Source organism: Sparus aurata, chromosome 12, assembly GCF_900880675.1.
Source record: "Sparus aurata chromosome 12, fSpaAur1.1, whole genome shotgun sequence".
NCBI lineage: Eukaryota > Metazoa > Chordata > Actinopteri > Spariformes > Sparidae > Sparus > Sparus aurata.
Genome location: NC_044198.1, coordinates 15,932,155 through 15,952,569, shown reverse-complemented (window position 1 = coordinate 15,952,569; position 20,415 = coordinate 15,932,155). Strand labels below are relative to the sequence as shown.

General features: G+C 44.3%; 1 protein-coding gene across 1 annotated transcript in view; it reads right to left on the bottom strand.

The window, feature by feature from the left end:
• bmpr1bb (bone morphogenetic protein receptor, type IBb) overlaps nucleotides 1-20,415 on the bottom strand; it is a 59,962-nt gene that overhangs the window by 37,478 nt on the left and 2,069 nt on the right. The window contains exon 2 of the mRNA XM_030436273.1: nucleotides 17,542-17,613. Within this exon, the coding sequence (XP_030292133.1) occupies nucleotides 17,542-17,552 (11 nt within the window). The 5' untranslated portion in view covers nucleotides 17,553-17,613. The remainder of the gene's footprint in view (nucleotides 1-17,541; nucleotides 17,614-20,415) is intronic.

Sequence of the window (20,415 nt, the reverse complement as noted above, 5' to 3'; positions counted from 1 at the left end):
AAAATCTGACAATATTGTAGGGATGACTATTGGTGCTTTCTTTTTTGATTAATAATACGTGATGTGGATATTATGACTAAGTGGGTAAAGGCAAGAATTGGAACAAGTAGAGCAGTCTGGTAAGTTGAGATAATTACATCACATGACTGTAATGAAAACCAGGAAAATCATGATATAATGATATCCAATATTTCAGACAGTATATAGTCTAAGTTTGTATGTATTCCTGCTCTCATTCCATCAGTAACAGCTTATTCAGTGGCATCCAGACATACATTATTGGGCATTCTAGTACATGTAAATCTCCCTCCCCGGAGACACGAGCGCATTACATACAGAGCTATCAGTAGCCTTTCCCCCTGACGTTGTTGTTTGCTCTCTTCCAATGATGGCACGATGAAAACACAGGAAGCAGCCCGGAGAGCAATGGGGCTGACGATCGATGCCTCTGTGTCTGACTATGAGCTAGGTGATGTCTTAGCGTCTGCCCCTCCCCGCTCCTCGACCCCCCCCCCCCCCCTTCTCCTCCGACAGGCCGTCAAGTCTCCCTCCACCGCTAATGTATCTGAAGGCGGTGTCGTCCAGGGCCGCCTCCGCAGCAGTCGATAAATACTGGAAATGCTATCCATCTCTGAAACATCACTCCTTCACTTACTGTAAGTGTGCATCACTGTGGGCACCATCCCCACACTGCTGACAGGGAGGAAGACAACACCAGGCCCGCGCCGACTATGAGCGAGCATCATCAGATGCAACCACAGACATAGTCTTTACTGCTAAAATAGCAGAAGAACAGACTGCGTGTCTAAATTGGGCTTTCACTTGTAAAACATGAGCAGGTTTCAAAATCAGTCCAGGATTAGTAGCAGTATGTGTGGAAGAAGTATGATAATATGCCTTTTTCTTCTCATATCCCCTGAAACTGCACCGTCTTTCAGCGTCAATGTTGATTTTTATGACTTCCTAGCGGGGAGGAGATCTCATTTTGGTCTTCAAAATTTAAATAAGAGTCCTACAGGAGCATGATGATAAACTGAAAGAGGTCTTTAAATGGTTTCCTAAGCTGTGTGTACTGGATCTTTGACCTTTATAACCATTTAATTGTCAAGATCATTGAATTATAACATAAAACAATTGGAGGGATGGAGGGATTGAAGGAAATAAATATCAAGCATCAGACCGTTCTGACAGAGCTGGACGGATAAATTAGCCTGGCCCGATATATCCCTTGATATTAGCTTGCTGTAGATATATTGATATACACGTGTATGCCTGCCAATAAGTAAAAAGACTCTGCAGAAGAGAAATTCCAGACATTTATTTGAGGTCATGTCAAAACAGTCTATGGCCAAAAACCCTACAGTCTCTCTTTTGTTGCATCTGAGGAAGCGAATCAGCAACATTTTTGGGGTTCATCACTTTGAGAAATGTTTCAGTAAGTCTGTGGTTGTCTTGACGGAAAACATTTGCTCTGAGACACTGGCTTGACTCATAATATTTCTCAGTAACACTGAGGGGAAAATAGTTTGGATCGATCTGTGATTCAAACATCGTGATTCACCGGTTTAGAGGTCTTGTTCAAACTCATTTTATACGATGGTGGCGTCAATTTCTGAACCTGATTTACAAAAAGACCAAACTGCGCCTCTATCACTTGCCTAATCTTTAAAACCATCCATCAAACATCTCTCTTCCCTTTTATCTGTGATCAACACCGTTGGCAGAGAGAGAACGCCTGCAGCCAGCAAACACTTGTAAAACCCTCTCTGACTCCATGGAAAAGAGTTGATTTTCACTAGATAATTGTATTCGCTTGTCTTCTGCTCTCTTGACTCGGCCTGTTGGCCGTGAAGACTGGAAAATTGCTGGCAGAAGCGTCTCATTAGACTGTTTCCACCTTCAGTACCTTTTGCCCGCTCCATACTTTCTCTTAGGGTTATGAGACATCTGCATACTTTTGGAGAACACAACAGCAACTACAAGCATTTGCTATTGCGATTGTGAATGTTGCGGTGTAGTAGCTCGAGTTATAGCGAAGGAAAGTATTGTGCACATGTGAAGGCGCGTGCGACACCAATGGGGCAAGACTAAAATGCGTGGAAACGGAGTGTGAAGAAAATTTAAAGGCCAAGTCATCCGTGTCAGGGCTGCGTAGAGAATGCATTATTGCTGCTTTGAATTCAGTACATAGCGCTCTGTGTAGGTTTAGTAAAAATCATAAAACTACACCCGTAAGAAACTGTTGGAGGCCCCAAAATGTATATCCTACTTCACACTGGACTCCTGAGGACATTTATTTTGGCTTTTCAATCCCTGAAATATATAGAGAACATAACTTAAGTGGCACGCACCTGCAAGAACAAACAAATTAATGTGGCAACGTGGTCTCGTGGGGTGGCATATAAACAGCATGTCACTTTAAAAGAAAATGTTACGTGTCATGTTATTTATTTCAGCTTTTCGGGTGTCATTCCAGGTTGTGAGAGCAGGATATCACACTGATGCGCTGAGGAAAACCGTGCACTAACGTCTAACTGTAAATAACTGCCCAGGGACATTGCCAAGATGGCTGCCCAGTGGCAAGACTTGCCTGTAAGGGCTTTGGTTTGATTCATCCATCCACTCCTGCCCCGAATGTGGACTCTCCTGCTCTATGTGGTGTGATGTCATGTAAAATGAACCTTGGCCCGTTAGTCCTACGCCATTTGGTGAGACCAGGCTGAAGAATGCAGCAGAGTGAGGCCAGCTTAAAATGTTTTTTTGTATGTTTTATCATAAAGGTCTCTTTTGCACAACTTCATGGCACTAAGTCAGGCAGCTGGTTGCCTAAAATTCTCAGTTTTTCCCTTCCTTTGCTATAAAATCTCTTGTAATCTCTACCAAATTTGCCGGTTGACTTTCCAGTAATTCTTTACAAATTCCACCAAAATGTATCCATGTGTTAAATTCTTCAATTTAAGTGCTTTCTACCTGATGCTTATTTGATCCGACTTCGACTGACAAGCACGATAAATTAGTTCATTTTCCAATGATATTTGGAACTCGCTGCAGCCTCCACGGTCGGCGTAATTAATGGCGCCATGGGTCCTGCGAGAGCGGGACCAGCTGCGTGTTATGTCTTGTCACCAGTCCCACTCTCTTTGACACCTTCGGCCACATCCCTCTCTTCCGATGCCAAGAATACTGGTGGAGCAGTGCTCGGTCTGAGGACTCTTTGTGCCCACCCTCAGAGAACAAACACTATTAAGACTCAACAACGTGCCCCTTTGCCCATCCCCAGAGTGCAGGCAGTGCCAGCGTCTGTAACTGGAGAACGGAGAGCAAAACAGCTGCTCCCAGTCTATCCTGCATCTGCCACAACTGTGATCTCATGGAACAAAGCGAGAATGCGAGCACACGTTTCGACTGGCTGTTCAGCCACACTCCAGCCATTGTCCCTCTCACTCTCATTCTACCTTTTTTCTTCTTCCTCTGTCTCTCTGTTACACTAATGCACCCCTGGATGGATATTTATCAGGATATTCATCAGTTATCAGTCATCAACTTTTTGTCTTTGTCCACACACCCTGCATATTTAACTTCTCTGTACTATGAGACCTGGGATCCTTCATGCCCTCCCCTTCATCTGTAAAGCAGTGGTGTACCCCAGTTGTTCACCAAGGGCACGGGCCAAGTTCGTCTGACTGACTGACGGGGATTTTGGGGTAACTGCTGTCCCACAGACAGGTGCTTCAGACAAACAGGCCACATCTACCATTCCCGTGTTTACGATTATTTTATGCTCCCTACAATTATAATAAGAGTACCCCAGTCAAGTTCTGGGACTCATTGCATTGTGTCATTGGCTGACTTCAGTTCTACTTGGACGGAGTCCATTTGTTCGGAGAGTATGTAGTAAAAGGGCAACATTTATAGCCACACACTGATTATTAGCAGCACCTCTGTGTCTTTAGCCGATCCCCCTGCCAAGATTAATTCCTGTCATTCCATAAGACAGAGATTATGCGGTGCAGATGTCTGGGAAATTACAACCAAAAGATTCCTCCCTCAAACTGACTCACTCTAATTCTCATTCACAAATCCTACAATGCTCTTTGGACACCTTCTCAATGAGGTGTTGACAGCTGCTTCTGACAGCACACCTGAACACCGCTCCCTACATGGCAGCATCTTTTTTCTCCGCTAGAGAGTGAAAGGGATTTGGGAAACCTTTCAGTAATCTGGCACACACCAGGATTAGAGCACTTATTCGTATAGAGAGTCTCCTCTCCATCATGGCAGAATTATATCAAAATATCTTTTGGCATATGGGATCAGCAGTTCTTATCCAACATGACTTCATTGCAGATTGGGAGGGTTTTTGGGGTTTTTTTTGTCGCACATGAACATCCGTGTTTTTTCCCCCCTTTCAGAAGCAGTAATGTGCCTAAAACTGGGCTTTTCTTCACCACCATGTAGCCAACTACAGTGGTATTGGCAAGATAGCCCCGTAAATAAAAACAACTGTAAAAAGCAACGTGTTACGATGAAGTGTTCATTCCTGCAATCCTCTTTGACACCTGTTTTACCTCAAGTCCTCTCGGCAACGCACACAATATCCAGCGTGCTCAAAGCTGTGTGGCTAATGTAAAGAGACACAGCTGCTTCAGGAGTCAACCCGGTGTTTATATTACAATTTTCACATGAAAATACCGTGAGGCCCTACAAGTATCTCATGTACATGTTTTCTGTGCTAGATACATTTGATTCTGTTCTTGTTGACCCAAGAAAGGTTCCCTTCCTGAAGCACAGCTCAAGTTTTCCATAATCATAAAACCGAAAGAAATCAGCATAAATGGAGGACGTTTTAGTAAAAAGCACATCCCTTTCATTATCGTCGACAGGACAGCAAAACAAGAAGTGAACGTCATTCTGAATTTCACCGAGCTCACACAACAAACAAAGTCTGTCCTCCTCTGGGGTGGCATCCCAAGATCATTAGTTTCGCTGTTACTTAGTCATAAACTGGAAAAAATTCTAAATTGAAAAGCTGCGGACCAACGGGCAGACCAACGTCCCAAGAGTCAGCTGGCTCGTTAGGGCACTTGGTTGGGTATTTTTGGTGTTTGCTGCTGTTTTTGTTTTTTTTTCTCCTGCAGAAAAGAAAATGTATTGCCAGAAAAAAACACATCTCTAATTTTGTTGAATTTTAACTGGTCAAATTAATTCAGCCCCAGTTGAGGCAGATGTATGATTACTTTTGAAACTTCTGTGAAGAACTTTGCAGTAGTTGTGTGGTTCCATTAAGATTGCCAAGCACATAGTTTCATTGCTTAGCAATAGGATAATTGAAAACGTTAAGATGTCACTTGAATTGGTATTTATTCACCAAATCTACACTATTAACTGGTTTACAGAGCACTAGTGCGTCTAATCATTCTTGTGTAACAAGACAAACAGCGAAACAAACTAGACAGCAGACAAAAACAAACCAGGGAGTTCAATTTCGGCTTATTTATGGAGATTTCTCAAAAGTCTGAGCCTTGGCTGGCTCGTTTTTCCTAATAGCTGACTTCTCCCTCTAGTGCAGTTTAGTTTGATCGGAATGGATGGATGCAGTTTGTTACTCGGCGGCAGCGAAACGTCCGCAACTCACAGGCTTTACATACAACAAGCTAATAATGCATAGGCGTCTGGAGGGACTGGCATTTAAACTGGAAAACAAAATGGGCAATTCTGCCATTCTGGACCCAACATAACGACGCCACTATGAGCCATTAAATCAGCCACAAATTGGCCTCGGCCTGTGCTTGCTTCTATAGTTAGATGTGGTGAGGCACGCAGCCAGCGGGGCCGTGTGCCTGTAGGTATGGCAGCGTTGTTGGTCCGCCAGACAGCCTGTCTAGGAAGGATCAATACGGGATTAGGGACAAATCCCTCCCTTCAGACCTTGTTTTTAAGTGTGCGCAATCCAGAAGTGTTAAAGGTTTTCCGTCATGAAGCCCTGTGATTTCACAACTTGCTCCCGCTCGCCTGTCAGACAAGAACCTCCTGCTTCTATCCATCACATTTCCAGGCAGAAAGAAGACGGCTGAGTTTAGTTTTCGAATGTCAGCACTTCCTCGAGGATGCCTTGGTTCTGGACGTATGTGCAGCATCAGCTGATCCAGCGGCTGCTGTCGTCCAGGTGTGTCCATGCAGGGAGTGGAAAAATAAAACGGGAGGACCAGAGGAAAGCTGGCCCGCGCTGCTTATTTGACATCACAGTAAAAGAGGTTGACTTTGCAGGCTCCAGTGACTTTAAATAACCAAAACAGATGATTGACAGAATGACTGACACTTACCGAGGTTGAACTGGGCGAGCGTGGTCTGGGCTGCCTGGGAAGAAATCCATCAGACGAGCCCGTAACAAGCTGTTCGCTCTGATATTTTACGTGATAATGGCAGCGTTAGAAGGAAGTGATCGCAAGGAAAGAATTCCTCACTAGAATGCCTCACTACCCCGGCGGTTTTTTAAACAAACGTGAGCATTGTCCTCGGTCCGTGACTTTTGTTCTGAACCAGTCTGCTCTGCAGAACTGCAAACCTTTACATGCAATAATATACACAGCGGTTCATCTGTCTTCCAGAGGGAATAAAAATGTGAGCTGACCCACACACACACACACACACTCAAATGCATCAACTCAAATAAAACACACACTTATTAAAAAGTCAAAGACAAAACAATGTTTCTAAATTGACATTCCAGGCTTTTCTAAACATGAAAACCACCTGACCAGATCGCCACGAAGCCGAATTATTGTCTTTGCTCAGCTAATTCCAGAGCTTTCCGACTTTGAAAACAACACCGACAAACTATCTCCGAGCTGGGGGGGGGGGAACACACATCTGTCTCATCCGTCAACACATCATAACCGCGCCAATAACAAACTCTGAGCTCAGAGGGAGGTGGCGGAGAGGTCAGCCGACTGTGTATGTATGTGTCTGAGCAGAAGAGAGAGAGAGGGAGAGAGAGAACGAGTGAGGATCTGTTCTCCAAGTCTACGCTCAGGCTCCCCCCCCCCCGAACACCAACCCCACCCCCACCCAACCCCCCTGGGAACCGAAGCCACAGCGGGCAACCTGAAACCCCATGATGTCATCCTCGGAGAGCACGGGCTACCGGCAGTCAGTGAGAAAGTGTACAAAACCCAAAGTCAACATCACACAATTACTGGGGTTAATTGTATTTACAATCCGCCAGCTGTGGCGGATTAAGGGGTCCACCGATAAAGTGCGGTACATGTGCGAGGAGAGAACGAGTCGTCACCGGGGGAGGTTTGTGAGAGGAAAAGTTTTGACTTAGTTTCATCTTCCGTCTGCAGGTTTTAATTCCAACCTGCAATAAGCTCTGCATGTGCACTGACAAACTTCCACCACGACGCTTCAGTGTTTTGTTGGAAAACCCACACATTCTCAGCGCTCTATCGCACGTGATCATAAGAGAAGCTTGTTGTTCTCAATGAATTAGTCCCACTTTTTTAACAGTCCTCGTTTCAAAAGGGAGAGCAGGTGGCGGAGTAATTATTTACATCTCATCGCATCACTGTAACAAAGTCATTTTTTGGGGTACTTGTACTTTGATTCAAGATGATGATTTGTGGACTTTAACTATTGTATTTTAACTTCAGCATTATTTCAATGCCAGCGGTTTGACTTGAAATTGAGTAATTCCAGAAATGTGAGATATTAAGTGAGTAATACTAAATCTGCTTATCAATAGTGTTTTTCAGGTAATAAAGGCACTTGAGTATAATAAAAATATGATTTAAAAAATGATTAAAAAATGCACTCTGGTTCAGACGCAGCATGAATTCTTCAAAGTGACTAGTGACCAAAGTAATCAAACGAATTAAGTGGAGTAAAAAGAACAATATTTGCGTCTAAAATGTAGTGAAATGTAAGGTAGCAAAAAAATGGTAATACTCATGTAAAGTTAAATGTTCATTAGGTTTATTTAGTATCGTTGGCAATCATTTCAACCAGAAAAAGTCCATGTGAAATCTCAAAAAGCTCATCTTCCTTTTCTCTCCATACTATGACATAGTGATAAATGGCACCTAATGAGGAAACAATGTGATCCTAGGTAAAGCGCTGGCAGTCAGACTACCAGCAAATCTGTGTGTCTGCAAAAAAGAGAGGACACGGGGGTCACACATGTCATCACATGGTATCCATGATGGATGGCCGTTTCCTCCCGCTCCTGCAGGTTCTTATACAGGACCTCTGTTCCCATTCAGCTTTGTCTCAGTGCTGCTGGTGCGCAGCCGACTGATAGGAGGCTTCACCTGCAGGACACAGAGGTATGAACCCTGGATCTTTATAGCATCTAAGACTCTATATCCCTCCTGAGGTTTCATCATGATTACAATAATAGTCTAAAAGGGAAATATCAAACAATGAACTGTGGCGGTCAAAGCAGAGAAATCCTGAGAGCACCACCCTCTTCCCTCTGAACATGTGTTCATCATTAATGCGAGGATGCTGCAGGAGGAATGTTGGGGATACTGAATGCTCTCCGAACTGTTTCAGGCAGACTGAGTATGGGGTTAAGCGTCACTGACATGTCGGGATGATCTTGCACTGTAAATGCATCTTCTTTGAGCGGATGCTAATCAGCAGCTTTGACTTTCTTATGACCTGCTGAGCTTCTATCTGAAGGCTCTGCGTGAAAGAATGTAAACAGTCATGATAAGCAATTACAGTCTCATTATGTTTGTTTATGACAGTCATCCGTGGCTTCTGGCCTTCAAGATGAAGTCATAATTGTTACTCCTTTTTCTCTGTGCTTCACAGCAGGGAATTGTGTTCTTATATCGGATTGACAGTCAACCACTGCAGGCAATTTTACAGTCACCTCGCTAACAAAGCCCATTCACACTCCACTGTCTGGATAATAAATCGTGTGCTTTGGCATCACACTTAACCCGTTCTTCAGTTCAAGATGAGTGTGTCATGTTTTCCTCTGCACACAGTGCATTGACCCCGCACCCTCACTGGACAGCCCCTGTGATCAAAGCCTGCCAAAATTCCTCGGTGGTGATTTCCCCTCTTGGGTCCGATGTCAGGATCAGAGACCGGAGCAGGGAGAGGGCTACTCAGTCAAACAAGCCACGTAACATTAATTTGCCATGCCTGATCTATTGCAACGGCACACATGCATCCATGTGCGCGATCAAGACGAGGCGCAGAGACAGCTGTCCCGTCGCCCTGTGTCTAATGTAGACGGACAGCGGGCGGAGAAACCGATTGGACGCAGTGAGACATCCATTCAACACACGGAGGGGGTTATGAACATCGGGATGGTGATGAACTCCATTTGTACTGGGCCCGCTGTATTCAATGTGTCTGCAGACAGGAGAAATATGAACCGCTTGGGTTTCTGCTGTAACATATCAACTGAAACAATAGATCAACAACAGTTCAAGAGCTGGATCTTCAAAGCGTCCGCAAAAGACTAATTTATGATTCTAGGGACGGACAGTGGTTTGTGTTTTCACGCACATCAATAAATCAAATATTCGCGGGACTCGAGAAATACTTTGAGAGTTTGGATGAGCATTCTGGCCAAGAGTTACAGTAGATGTAAAGATCAATACCGCTTTCATGCCTGTATGCTAAACTGAAGCAAGAGCCAGGTACAGCCGCAATGATTGATTGACAGATTGACTAGCTCTCAGCTCTCAAAAAGTCAAAATTCTAAATCAAACGTTTGATTCCTTTTCTCCACTATGACAGTAATCTTTGGGTTGTTTTTTGGGGTCCTCAAAAAAACAACATTTGAGCATGACATCTTTTTTTGACCATATTCTTTTCTATATGGAAGAGGATTCGGCCACTGTAAAACATTTGAGTTGTGACATTTTTCCTCAAAAAACTCTGAAAGAAAATTACTTCTCAGAAAAGAAATATCCTAACTTTTGAACCCTAATCCTCTTCCATCTTTTTAGACCAAACAACTCTTCCTAACTTCCTAACTTCCTAACTATCTGTTAATCAAGGAATCAACCAAAAGATTAATCAATAATGAAAACACAGTATTTGGAGGCTTAGAGCCAGGAGGTGATTATCTTATCTTGGCATAAAGACTGGATGCAGGGGGACACTGTCCTGGCAACCACCAAAGAGTCCATGAAGTCTGTTAACACGAGATACGATGAGTTAATCGGTGAGTTTTAAAAGCGTCTGTGGTCAGATTCTTTAACTTCGGACAGAGTCAGGGTAGTTGTACTCCTTGGCTACATATGTAGCACATTTGACGCACACACACTGAGTCTGTCATTCCAGACATGTTTACACAGACGAAGTTAGATCTCAGAGTAGGAACCCTGGGGGCTTTGTCTTTGCCAGGGGATCCCCAGCCCCCACCTTCTACCCTACAGCCCTCGATCCCTCCTTGTCCTTCTGAACCCTGTTGAAGGTTCAATTTTAGGGACTATATTCCTGCTCGGCCCCTCAGGACTGTCTGTCTCCCTTTGCTCTGTTTTGCTTGGTTTAGGCCAATTTACTGCTTGCAGTTACCAGCAGACTGTCAAGCCACCATGAGAATATTCCCACCACACACTCACATAGATGGTTTTCATGATCCGCAGCTTACGCCGACACTGAAACCTAATAAAACAACACAGAGGAGGACCTACAGAGCGCAGCCAAAGGGCCTTATTGACAAGTGAGGACCATTAGCTTTACCCTGGTTGTTGACGTTGGTTTGATGTGATGCCTCAGCGTCAGTCAGTCTTTAAATGCCTTGGATGGGTCCCAACCAAACCTGATTCAAGGAGCTGCAGGCAGGTCTGGGAACACAGGCTATACCGACCCGTCCACACACAAAGGGCGGCCAAGAAACTCTCCTCTGTCCGAGCCTGTCAGCGGGACTGAGGGCCTCCTGTCTGTGATTGATGACCGGGGTTCTGCACATTTCTGAAGCTGACACGTGTTGGCTCTGCTCTATTTAGTTAACATTATTCTTATTATTTCTCTGACCAGCCCAGCTGTTGAGTGCGTTGGTGTGTGTGTGTGTGTGCGCACACACAGGGAGGGGATTTTCCATGCCCTCAGCTGTCCAGGTATGTGTAATGAAATCTTGAGTTCTGTTTTCAAAACCCTCGGAGTTCCAGCCATTTTCACATTTGAGGTTTTCTCTCCCAGTTCCCCTCTTCTTCTCCCCCTTCCCTCTCACCCACGTGTGCTCCCATGGAACGGTCCACCCAAGGTTACTTACTGCTTAATTTGCAGCACTTTCGAAAACTAAAATAAACACCCAGGTTGTAAGAGGTGGGGAACACCCACCATCTTGACCACTTTGTGTCCAAAAGGAGAAAACAGTACTTAATTGTAGAAAAAACTGTGTGTGTGTGTGTGTGTTTGTGTGTGTGTGTCTCCAGCTCAGACTTGAATCGAGAAAGCAATAAAGCCACACCGCTCAAAACCTGCATGATCAGTTATTAAACTTGATCTTTATGAAAAGTACAAGAGAACTACTGTTAGTCAAAGCCACATCATACAGGTGGAGGACAGGAGGTGCAACAGCTCATACATGCAAGAACTCAAATCATAAAAACACACACACACACACCCCCCTCTTAAATTTTAGGGAGTGAACACCAACTCCCAAACATTGGCGTGCCTGTGATACAAGATGTATTCAATAAAACCAACTACTGTGACTTGATATTAAAGATGGACAAATCTCCTTTTCAAATTTGTATTGGAGGTCATTTAAATTTAAGTTACTGTTGGTATTATGTATGTATGTTAAGGTTATATGACTTTGTGGTGAACCGCACAGAAACTTTTATCAAAAGAGCAAAAAATATACAAAAATGAAATCAATTTAAATGTATTCCAAAGAAATGTACTGAACTAAGGCGGTGTTGGAATTGAGTACATTTACTTGAGTGCTGTACTTAACATTTTGAGGTCATTTATATCAATATTGCACACACAAACTCGCACACACACACACACTCAAACAGCACAGACAAAGCGCTTTTTCCGGATGATACATTTTCACTTCTCTGTGAACAGATGTGGTTGACCAACTAAGCCTTCCTCAAACATACATGTAGCAAAAAAATAAAAGGCGAAAGCAAACACAAGATTCAACCAGAGGATTCTCTAAAACCAGAAAGGGATTTCATCCCCTGGAACCATCTGATCCCTAAATCCTAATCTGCATATCGTGCAGCTCCACGTGTTGCGCTACGTAGTGCTTATTAACAGCTGTGTCTGCTCTTGAACACCTGCAATAACAATCCGGGCTGTAGCAGGTTAGCTGGCTGCTACTCTCTCTTTCTCTCTCTCTCTCTTTTTGTTGTAACCTGATCTGATCTCCTCTACGTAAAGCTCCCATAGCCACCAGAGGACTTGGAAAGACAAGGAGAGGGGCCGGTCTCTTCTCAGACTGGACAGAGCTGGAACTAAAGATGAAGGACAAATGAATGATTGGTGTGGCTAACTCGTTTTCCACCCTGGAAGTTGATTTGAAAAGCAGAAAAATACTCCACGTCTGTATCAAGACTCTGAAGGCAAGACGTTTGAACTGGAATTGCAGAGTTGCTATGAGGTTGGTTGACATATAGGTGAAATACAAATTACGATGTTAGAAGAACCATTTTAAAAATATTCCACAAAAGCAGTACATGAAGCTGTTGAACATGTTTTTTCCTTCCACATAATCACACAAGATATGACTTGAATTTAAGCTCTAGTTTGCTACATTTGGCATTAGCTCCTATATTTTAGTATGATAAATGAACAAATAAACTCTCAGAGCGACTTCAGTCAGCTGATGAGGCCACTAGCTCCAGGGCTACCCTTGCTAACTGGCTCACGGTAGCTAAATTACAGCTTGAATCCCTGCTAAAGCAGCAGTATTTAGGCTACAGCTTTAAAAAAGGTTTAACCCTCTGCACTTTCAAAATATCAAAGTAATACGAGAGGAATTTACAGAGGAAACGGGGAAAACTAGGGAGAACACTCTCAACAGAATGTAAAGGAAACAACAAATTTGACATTATGATAAAGATGTCTATGTAATCTGTAGCATAATCTAATGAAGATAGCACATTAACCAGTAACACCACTTTACCTCAAGAGAAGATAGTCCGTTAGCCCTCGTAGTTTCAGTCAAGATGTACCGTGAGTTGTCTACATTTTACAAGCTGATAAACTCACTTCACTCAGCTTCAGGACACTAACTCCACGGCTAACTGCGCTAATTAGCTCACGTTAGCTAGCTACAGCCAATGGTTCCTCCAGTCTTGGTCATTAAAGCACCCCTTCAGTAATTTTTCCTTCCTGTCAAACCTTTAATGTTCTTTAGCAAAAAGGAGAATGGTGGCGTGGTTAAAAGTCATGTGGTCATTACCATCGCAACCTCACTGACATTCTAGCAGGATTAATAACACAAGCATGGACTACCAATAGCACCGATATTAGCGTGGACAACAACATGAATAGGAAAGGAAAGGACTCTGAAATACCATCAAAATATCAAAATACACTGGAGGGGGATTTTAAGGGCCAAAGCCAACACACTTATAACTCATTTATTCAAAGGGAGTCTGTTTTTTCTTTCAGTGATCACATCAGGCCTCTGCAGCACAACCAAAGCACGTAACTGAAGGCTGAACGCGAGCAGTATCTGTCACTGTAATAGATTTCCAACCATCTGCACGTTAATATTTTCAGAGTAATATGAGAAACCTGATGGAGCTCCAAAATAGGACACAATATATCTGCAGGAACAGCAGGAGAACTGGTCAAAAATAAACAGAAAACATTCACAGTGTCACTCAGGGGGGAAAAGTCTGGAAAATCACGACAACTCGTGCCAAAACACAAACTGCCTCAACAAAGAACAGCAGCTGCTGGAGTCGAAACTACCCACCGGGGATACGACTGACATGCAGTATGCACAGTAAACAGGAGTGGGAACAACTACTGCAAACTGACATGCAACCAACGGTAACATGACGCACCGTTTTTGCTTTGCAGTGGTGATGCGGTTAATCCAATGTTTAAATCCGGTTTCATGACATGCTGACGTGAGATTGTCACCTGTCACCTCCCTAATCCTGCAGCCAGTGCCAGAACCTGACAGGGATTGCAAAGTGATGCAGTACTGTGTGTGTGTGTGAGCTTGTTTCCAGATAAAGCAGTGTGCCACAGGGAGCCAGGTATTACAATGGCAGCTGAAAATACACTCGCTGGAACATCTGATTTCTCAAAAACACCTTATAGACGATAGTGTAGCGAGAGTGGCAGCTGGCTCCTGTTATCAGCTTTGACACTGCCGCTACTGTCCCGCTTGTTCCAGGATGTGACCGAGTCTTCAATTTACGGATTAGCGTTTGCAGTTGATAAGAGATGTCACTCCGAGGGCACACTCACCTGATACGATCTATGCAAACCCAGCTTCTCCTGTATTGTCACCGCAGCATCCTCCTCATCCTCCGGGATGAAAACATTTTTTTTTCAAAGCTCCGATGTCAGCGCATTTCCCTGTAGACGGCCTCACAGGTACGACTCCAAGTGCCCTCTGCCCTCTCCCCAGTCTGCCGGAAGGTGGAAGCAAAAAGAGGCACATATGAAGCCAATTTTCAAAATCTGTCATCGGGAACACAGAGGGGAAAAACACGAGCAGGAGAGAAATTGATTTCATCTGTTTCTCCATCTCGTCTCACAGTCTGAGTGGCACTCGCTGTCACTTGCTATTTGGCGGACAAGCGCGAATCAGATGCAGCGCGGAATGAGGCCTACAGCAGGACAGACACGCAAGAATTCAGGACAAAAGCCTCGCTGAGATTACCCCAACGAAAGATCAGACTGTCGGGGGAGATCATGTGGATGTGTTTTGAGTGCGGTGAAACCCAGAACCCCTTCTTCTTCTTCTTCTTCTTCGTCTTCTTCTTCTTCATGCAGATAGAAAAGGTTTATGAACTTTAAAATCGCAGGGGAAAAAAAAGAAAAGCAAGTGTCATGGAACAGAGCCCGAGCCAAGATTATATCAGCAGAATAACACACTGAATCACAGCTGGGAACGGCTCCGGACCGACACGGCCGAGGGGTGTAGGATCTCGGACTTTCCCTTTCGGGTGAAACAGGTGAATTCTGCTGCAATTCTGGGTGGTCCAGCTGATCTGCCTTTTTCAATAAACCGCAAAGTTAGGTCATAATTACGGACTGTCGTCCTGCCTGCTACCTGTGTGTCTCCATGAGAGTGAGAGAGACTGTTGTCTACGTGATCAAGCTCTTGAAACGTGAGAAATCGATCAACCGACGAACCAGTATTGATGATTTGCATAATTACAATATTCCGTCCCCCCCCCCCCCCCCATCCATCTTCTGAAGCGCATGCACACTAACATCAACACACACACACACAGCTGCCTTTTATTTGCCAGGATCCGGCCACAGATGGTGATACAGTGTGAACTTTAACACACAGATTCTTGACATTCTTTACGGGTGTGAGTTACTCTCCAACTCGAACCAGCGCTCGGCTTCTCCGGCCCTCTTTACTTCCCTGCCAGCAGGTCGCTGTCACAGGGGGAGTCCAAGCAGAGCCTCGCCCACGTATACAGGCTGCTATTGTCCTCTCTAGGTACAGTAACTCTCTATTTCACAGCCCTGCACGGGTTCGGCTCCCCGACAGTACACCGAGCCTCTGCGTTGGTGCAGCGTCAGCATATTTTTGCTTGTTTATGATGGGTCCTGTAGAGGCAAGTCCGTTGCTTAATGTAAAAGGAATGCTAATTAAACGATGCAGCACGCCTGCTCGCTGCTGAAATCAAGGGCTAAAAGTATATGTGCTGTATCTGTGGGTAACAATGGTACTGTGTACTGCGATGCAATGAGTGCTTACGATTCTATACAGATAAAATGGCGGTGTTAAAGGGAAACTTTGCCGATTTTCAAACGGATTTTTATCATAACTAAATAAAAAAGAAAACAACACCCCACCCCAGCTACTGTCTGTTCACCCTGCTGATGTCTGACAAAAGATACAGCAGTAAACGCTGTTGCACCACCAGACCACCATTCAGCTTCTTTCCTCAGGCCGTGAGTCTCCTGAGCTCATCCTCAACAATTCACCACAAATTATCATGCATCAGTTAGTCTGTAATCTTTTCTGTATGGGTGTAACTTGGGGAATTGCATCTTAAATTCCGACAATCCACATTTTTGCATGCCGCCTCTATGGACACAAAGGGTTAAAAACATTGGATCTTGATAGGGGGCGGCTTAGAGATGCTCATCAAATTGTCAAAATGGGCAGTGCTGATTACATATGAACCAGGGTTCTGTTACTGCTTGCCTATTTCTCGCTTCAAATGTTTTCTGAAATGGATTCTAGTGTATTGTTTGGCTGTTACATGACAAGTTTGTCAACATTATTTAAAATCTGGTGCGCCAATACTGCCCAGATCAAAGCACCACTGATGCTGCATTCACGTGCTCCTCAGACGGTCCCATTTCCTGAGTTGGGAAGTGGCTCTTCTGATTTAGTTTTGCACGTTGGTGCTCAGAGGGTTTAAACAACACGTTGACCGCTTTTTGAGTGTCAAGGAAGAGCAAAGGGAATGACAGAGTGACTCTACATGACTTCAGAAAAGTTTCTTACGATCAGCCCAACGTTTCAGCGTCATACGCTGTCAACTCGGCTTAAGAAGATGTTGTTCCTATTTTAAAGATCATTCACAGGAATTTCCAGCCTGAAATTTGTTTGTGATAATTCCAACAGCACATGAACGCACAGTTACTATGCGTTCCAGATAACTAAGAACCCAATATATCTGACCTCCTAATTGGGGTATATCCATCTACTCGACTTCATGAGGGAGCTGTTGTCTGGCATCACATAAAAAAAAACTGAGCACCACAGAAATGAAATACTTCCTTAATTACAGTGTGAAAATCTTTTGTACGGGTAAAATCGTCCGTTGGTCATTGTTAGATTAAAAAGAATGTGTCTTTAAGTCCTGCGGGTCAGGTGAAATGAAAGCTTCTGAGAGTTTCTGAAATTCACTACACTCCATCAGATGTTGATCTCGCTCATTTCCGGGCACGCCAGTCAGAAGACGGAGCCGGCGTCTCACGTGATACTTTAGTGGAGAAAACAGGCTTCTATTAGAGACGGTTTATTTTACATAGCCATCCACATGCTCAGCAGAAAGTCAATTAGCTCGTCACTTTGGGGGCAAATTGCCGCCGAGACGGCATTACAATCCCATAACACACAAACACCCACAGACAGGATCGTTCCCTGCTAAATACTACCTCTGCTGCAGGAGGATCGACACTCGGTCTATCTTGATCAATACAGCTTTTAGCCTTGGATTTCACTCTCTCTTCACAATATTGTCGGCTTGGAGCATCAACGGAAAGTACTTGAAGTTACATCTGAGAGTTTGCGGTGAAGATTTGTCTATGTGTGTCTAAGTTGTGTCTCAGTTTTACAAGCAAGATGTTGCAAAGGACTTCATGAGATTCGTTCAGACAGATACAGATACTCACCATCCAAACATCGGACCTCAGAAAGCATCCTGTCACTTTACCCAGCCGGAGCTCTCCAGCACTTGTCTTTCTCTTGAAGGGGGAAAAAAAAAAAAAAAGTCGAGTTATTAGAAGGAGCTCATATATCCGCCATCTACAACTGAAAGGGCTGAGACCAAATTTCAAGCTCAGGTCATTTCACCACTTTGACTTTCACCCAATCATGCAAAGTATCCTTATCCTCTTCTCCTCTTCGATCTTCAATCATCCCCCACTCATCCTGTACGTCTCTCTCCTTTTTTTTCATCTTTCTCCCTCTCTCTAATAACAGGATGTCTCTCACATGGCTGCTGACCTTCCAGGGAAAAAGAGCGGAGCGGCTCGCAGCTTTAAGTCATTTCTGCTGCCTCTTTTTCGCCTCTCATCTGTGTTAATTGTCGGGGAGCCCACAGGTAAGGCGATTATTCCTAAGTGGAACAAGAGCAGCTGCGCTTCCTAGCTGATGGGAGCCGGAGGAGACGCAGTGATCATTATGATGGAATATCTCAGCCATGAAACTCAAACTTGAGTTCAATTCAAGAACTTTAAGGATACGAGCCACAAAGTGATCGCTCAGTCTCTTCATCTGTCCTCCGGAGAGGCTGCGTGGAACAAATACAAGCACGGGCCTGCATCACAGGCAGCATCTGTGTTGACAGTGTTGTTGTTACAAAGAAAAACACGGCGGTGTGACTGTGTCTTTCCTCTGGTATGTATGGGTGTGTATGACAGATACAGAACAGAGAGTGAAAGACAGATGTGAATGCGAGATGCTACTCAGTGTGCGTGTGTGTGTGTGTGTGCGTGCACAGAAAAAGAAAAACCAAAGGAAATCATGAAAAAATTTTCTGGCAGCTGGAAAAGACATTGAATAAAGTCCGTCTGGACCGAAATCTCTGACAGTTTGTCTCTTGCAGCTCTACCATTTGCTCTGTCTGACGGTCACCGTGCTTGAATTACACGGCAGACGGCTTCAATCTGGAGTGTGAGCTGATAAACTCAAAACTTTGGTGTTACTTTTCATCTGCTCCTGCAGCTTCTGCAAACCTGAGCAAACCTCCCCACCACACACACGCACACACTTGGTCATTTACCTGTCTAGTCCTCAAATACTGCTCCTATTGAGCTTGTTAATATGCACCAAACATCTCCGCTCTGATTGGCTGGACTCATTTCCTGTAATTATGAGGGAGGAAACTGGGGTGAGGGGTCGCAGCTTGCTAAGTTTAGCCCCACGGACAGAACCCAGACTCAGGCCAGTATCTGCTCAGATCGTGTTTGTTTGTGTGTTTATGTGCACCGGAGAGGGACTGAATGAGTGTGTGCATCTGTTTGAAGGAGTGTTTGCTAAAGAGGAGCTGGTGAAAAAGATGTTTTCCCTTCAACATACTTGTGATGTTCACCAAATCACCTCAACAGATGTCTACTGAGCAATGGACACACATCATTCAGGACTCTGTTATAATACCTTGTTTCTTCTGCTAAATTAGTCAAAAGTCACATTTTATGCTAATTTTCAAGTTCATACTTGTATTATGGTTGTCCTGTAGAAAAGGTTTACATGGGTTTAATGTTTAAAAAAACACAGTTTTCCTCATACTGTCCCCCTCTCAAACTGCAGCTACTCTGCTCTCCGTCTGAACGCTCCCTGTTTTAGCTTATCTCTTTAAGGCCCCCCCTCCTGAAAAGCCCACTCTTCTCTGATTGGTCAACTGCCACACGCCTGCGCAAGAATTGCACAACATGTTTCCGCCTCAGCTCTGCCTGTGTTTTTCTGAGTCCTGACGGCTTGTTTGAAAGACGCAGTTTCTGAATCCGGGCTTGAAACCAGGGCTTACCGGGCTACTTTATTCAAAACTCTCTTATGCCAGTAAGGCAGTGACAGTCTCATGATTTTCCAGTAGACTTTCATCCAAATGCGTGATGTCTCATCATCCTTCACTTTTTCCATTTGTGGTGCTAGAAGTCCATTACCGGTCCACAAGTGCTCTTGGAGGAAAAAGTCCCTCAGAGGGCCACTTTAAGTGCTCTATCAGCACCACGGTGCAGAAAGACATCTGTGAGGACTCGTTTGGCGCTTAGTTGACACCTATTTTAATCTGCAGCGATTATCTTAATTACATATCAATTGGTTTAAGTCATTTTTTAATTTATAAGTGTAAATATTTTCTGGTTTCTTTACCCCCTCTATGACAGCAAACTGAATATCTATGGGTTGTGGACAAAACAAGACATTTGACGACATGGGCATTGGGAAACATCAACATTTTTGTCACGATTTTCTGAAATACAGATTTTCTGATTAATCACACAGGTGTTTTAGGACATGCCTGCCCTCACGCTGCTACAATACATCATCCTTACATAATGAATGTATGTACACACACGCACACACTGTATAAGCCATCAGTGCCAGTCCAACAAGCTGAAACACTTGAAGCTTGAGTCTGTGGTAGACCACAAAGTGCTGCCTCGCCGTGCCCCCTCACTTGACATGAAATCACCATCATGTAAGACTAATGACGGGCGTTACTGCTGCCAGGGGCAGAGACAGGGGGCAAGGCTCGGGTGGTGGTTGGTGGGTGGTGGTTTGAACACTCTCTGTGTGTTTATTATAAACACTCTCTCGGCTCTGCTTCAATGAGTGTCTCTGTCCTGCAGAGAGCTCGAGGGTTGCAAACACACAACCACACACCTGCACTGCTCACCCTGGGGTCTGAGATGCTGATGGAAACATCAGGACACATCAGGAGACCTCAGCTCTGGTTTCTCTGATACCCAGCGATCACATGCAAAGCACAGAGGGCCATTGATGCCATTGCCACTATACACTGACGGACAATGGAGTCTTCAGCT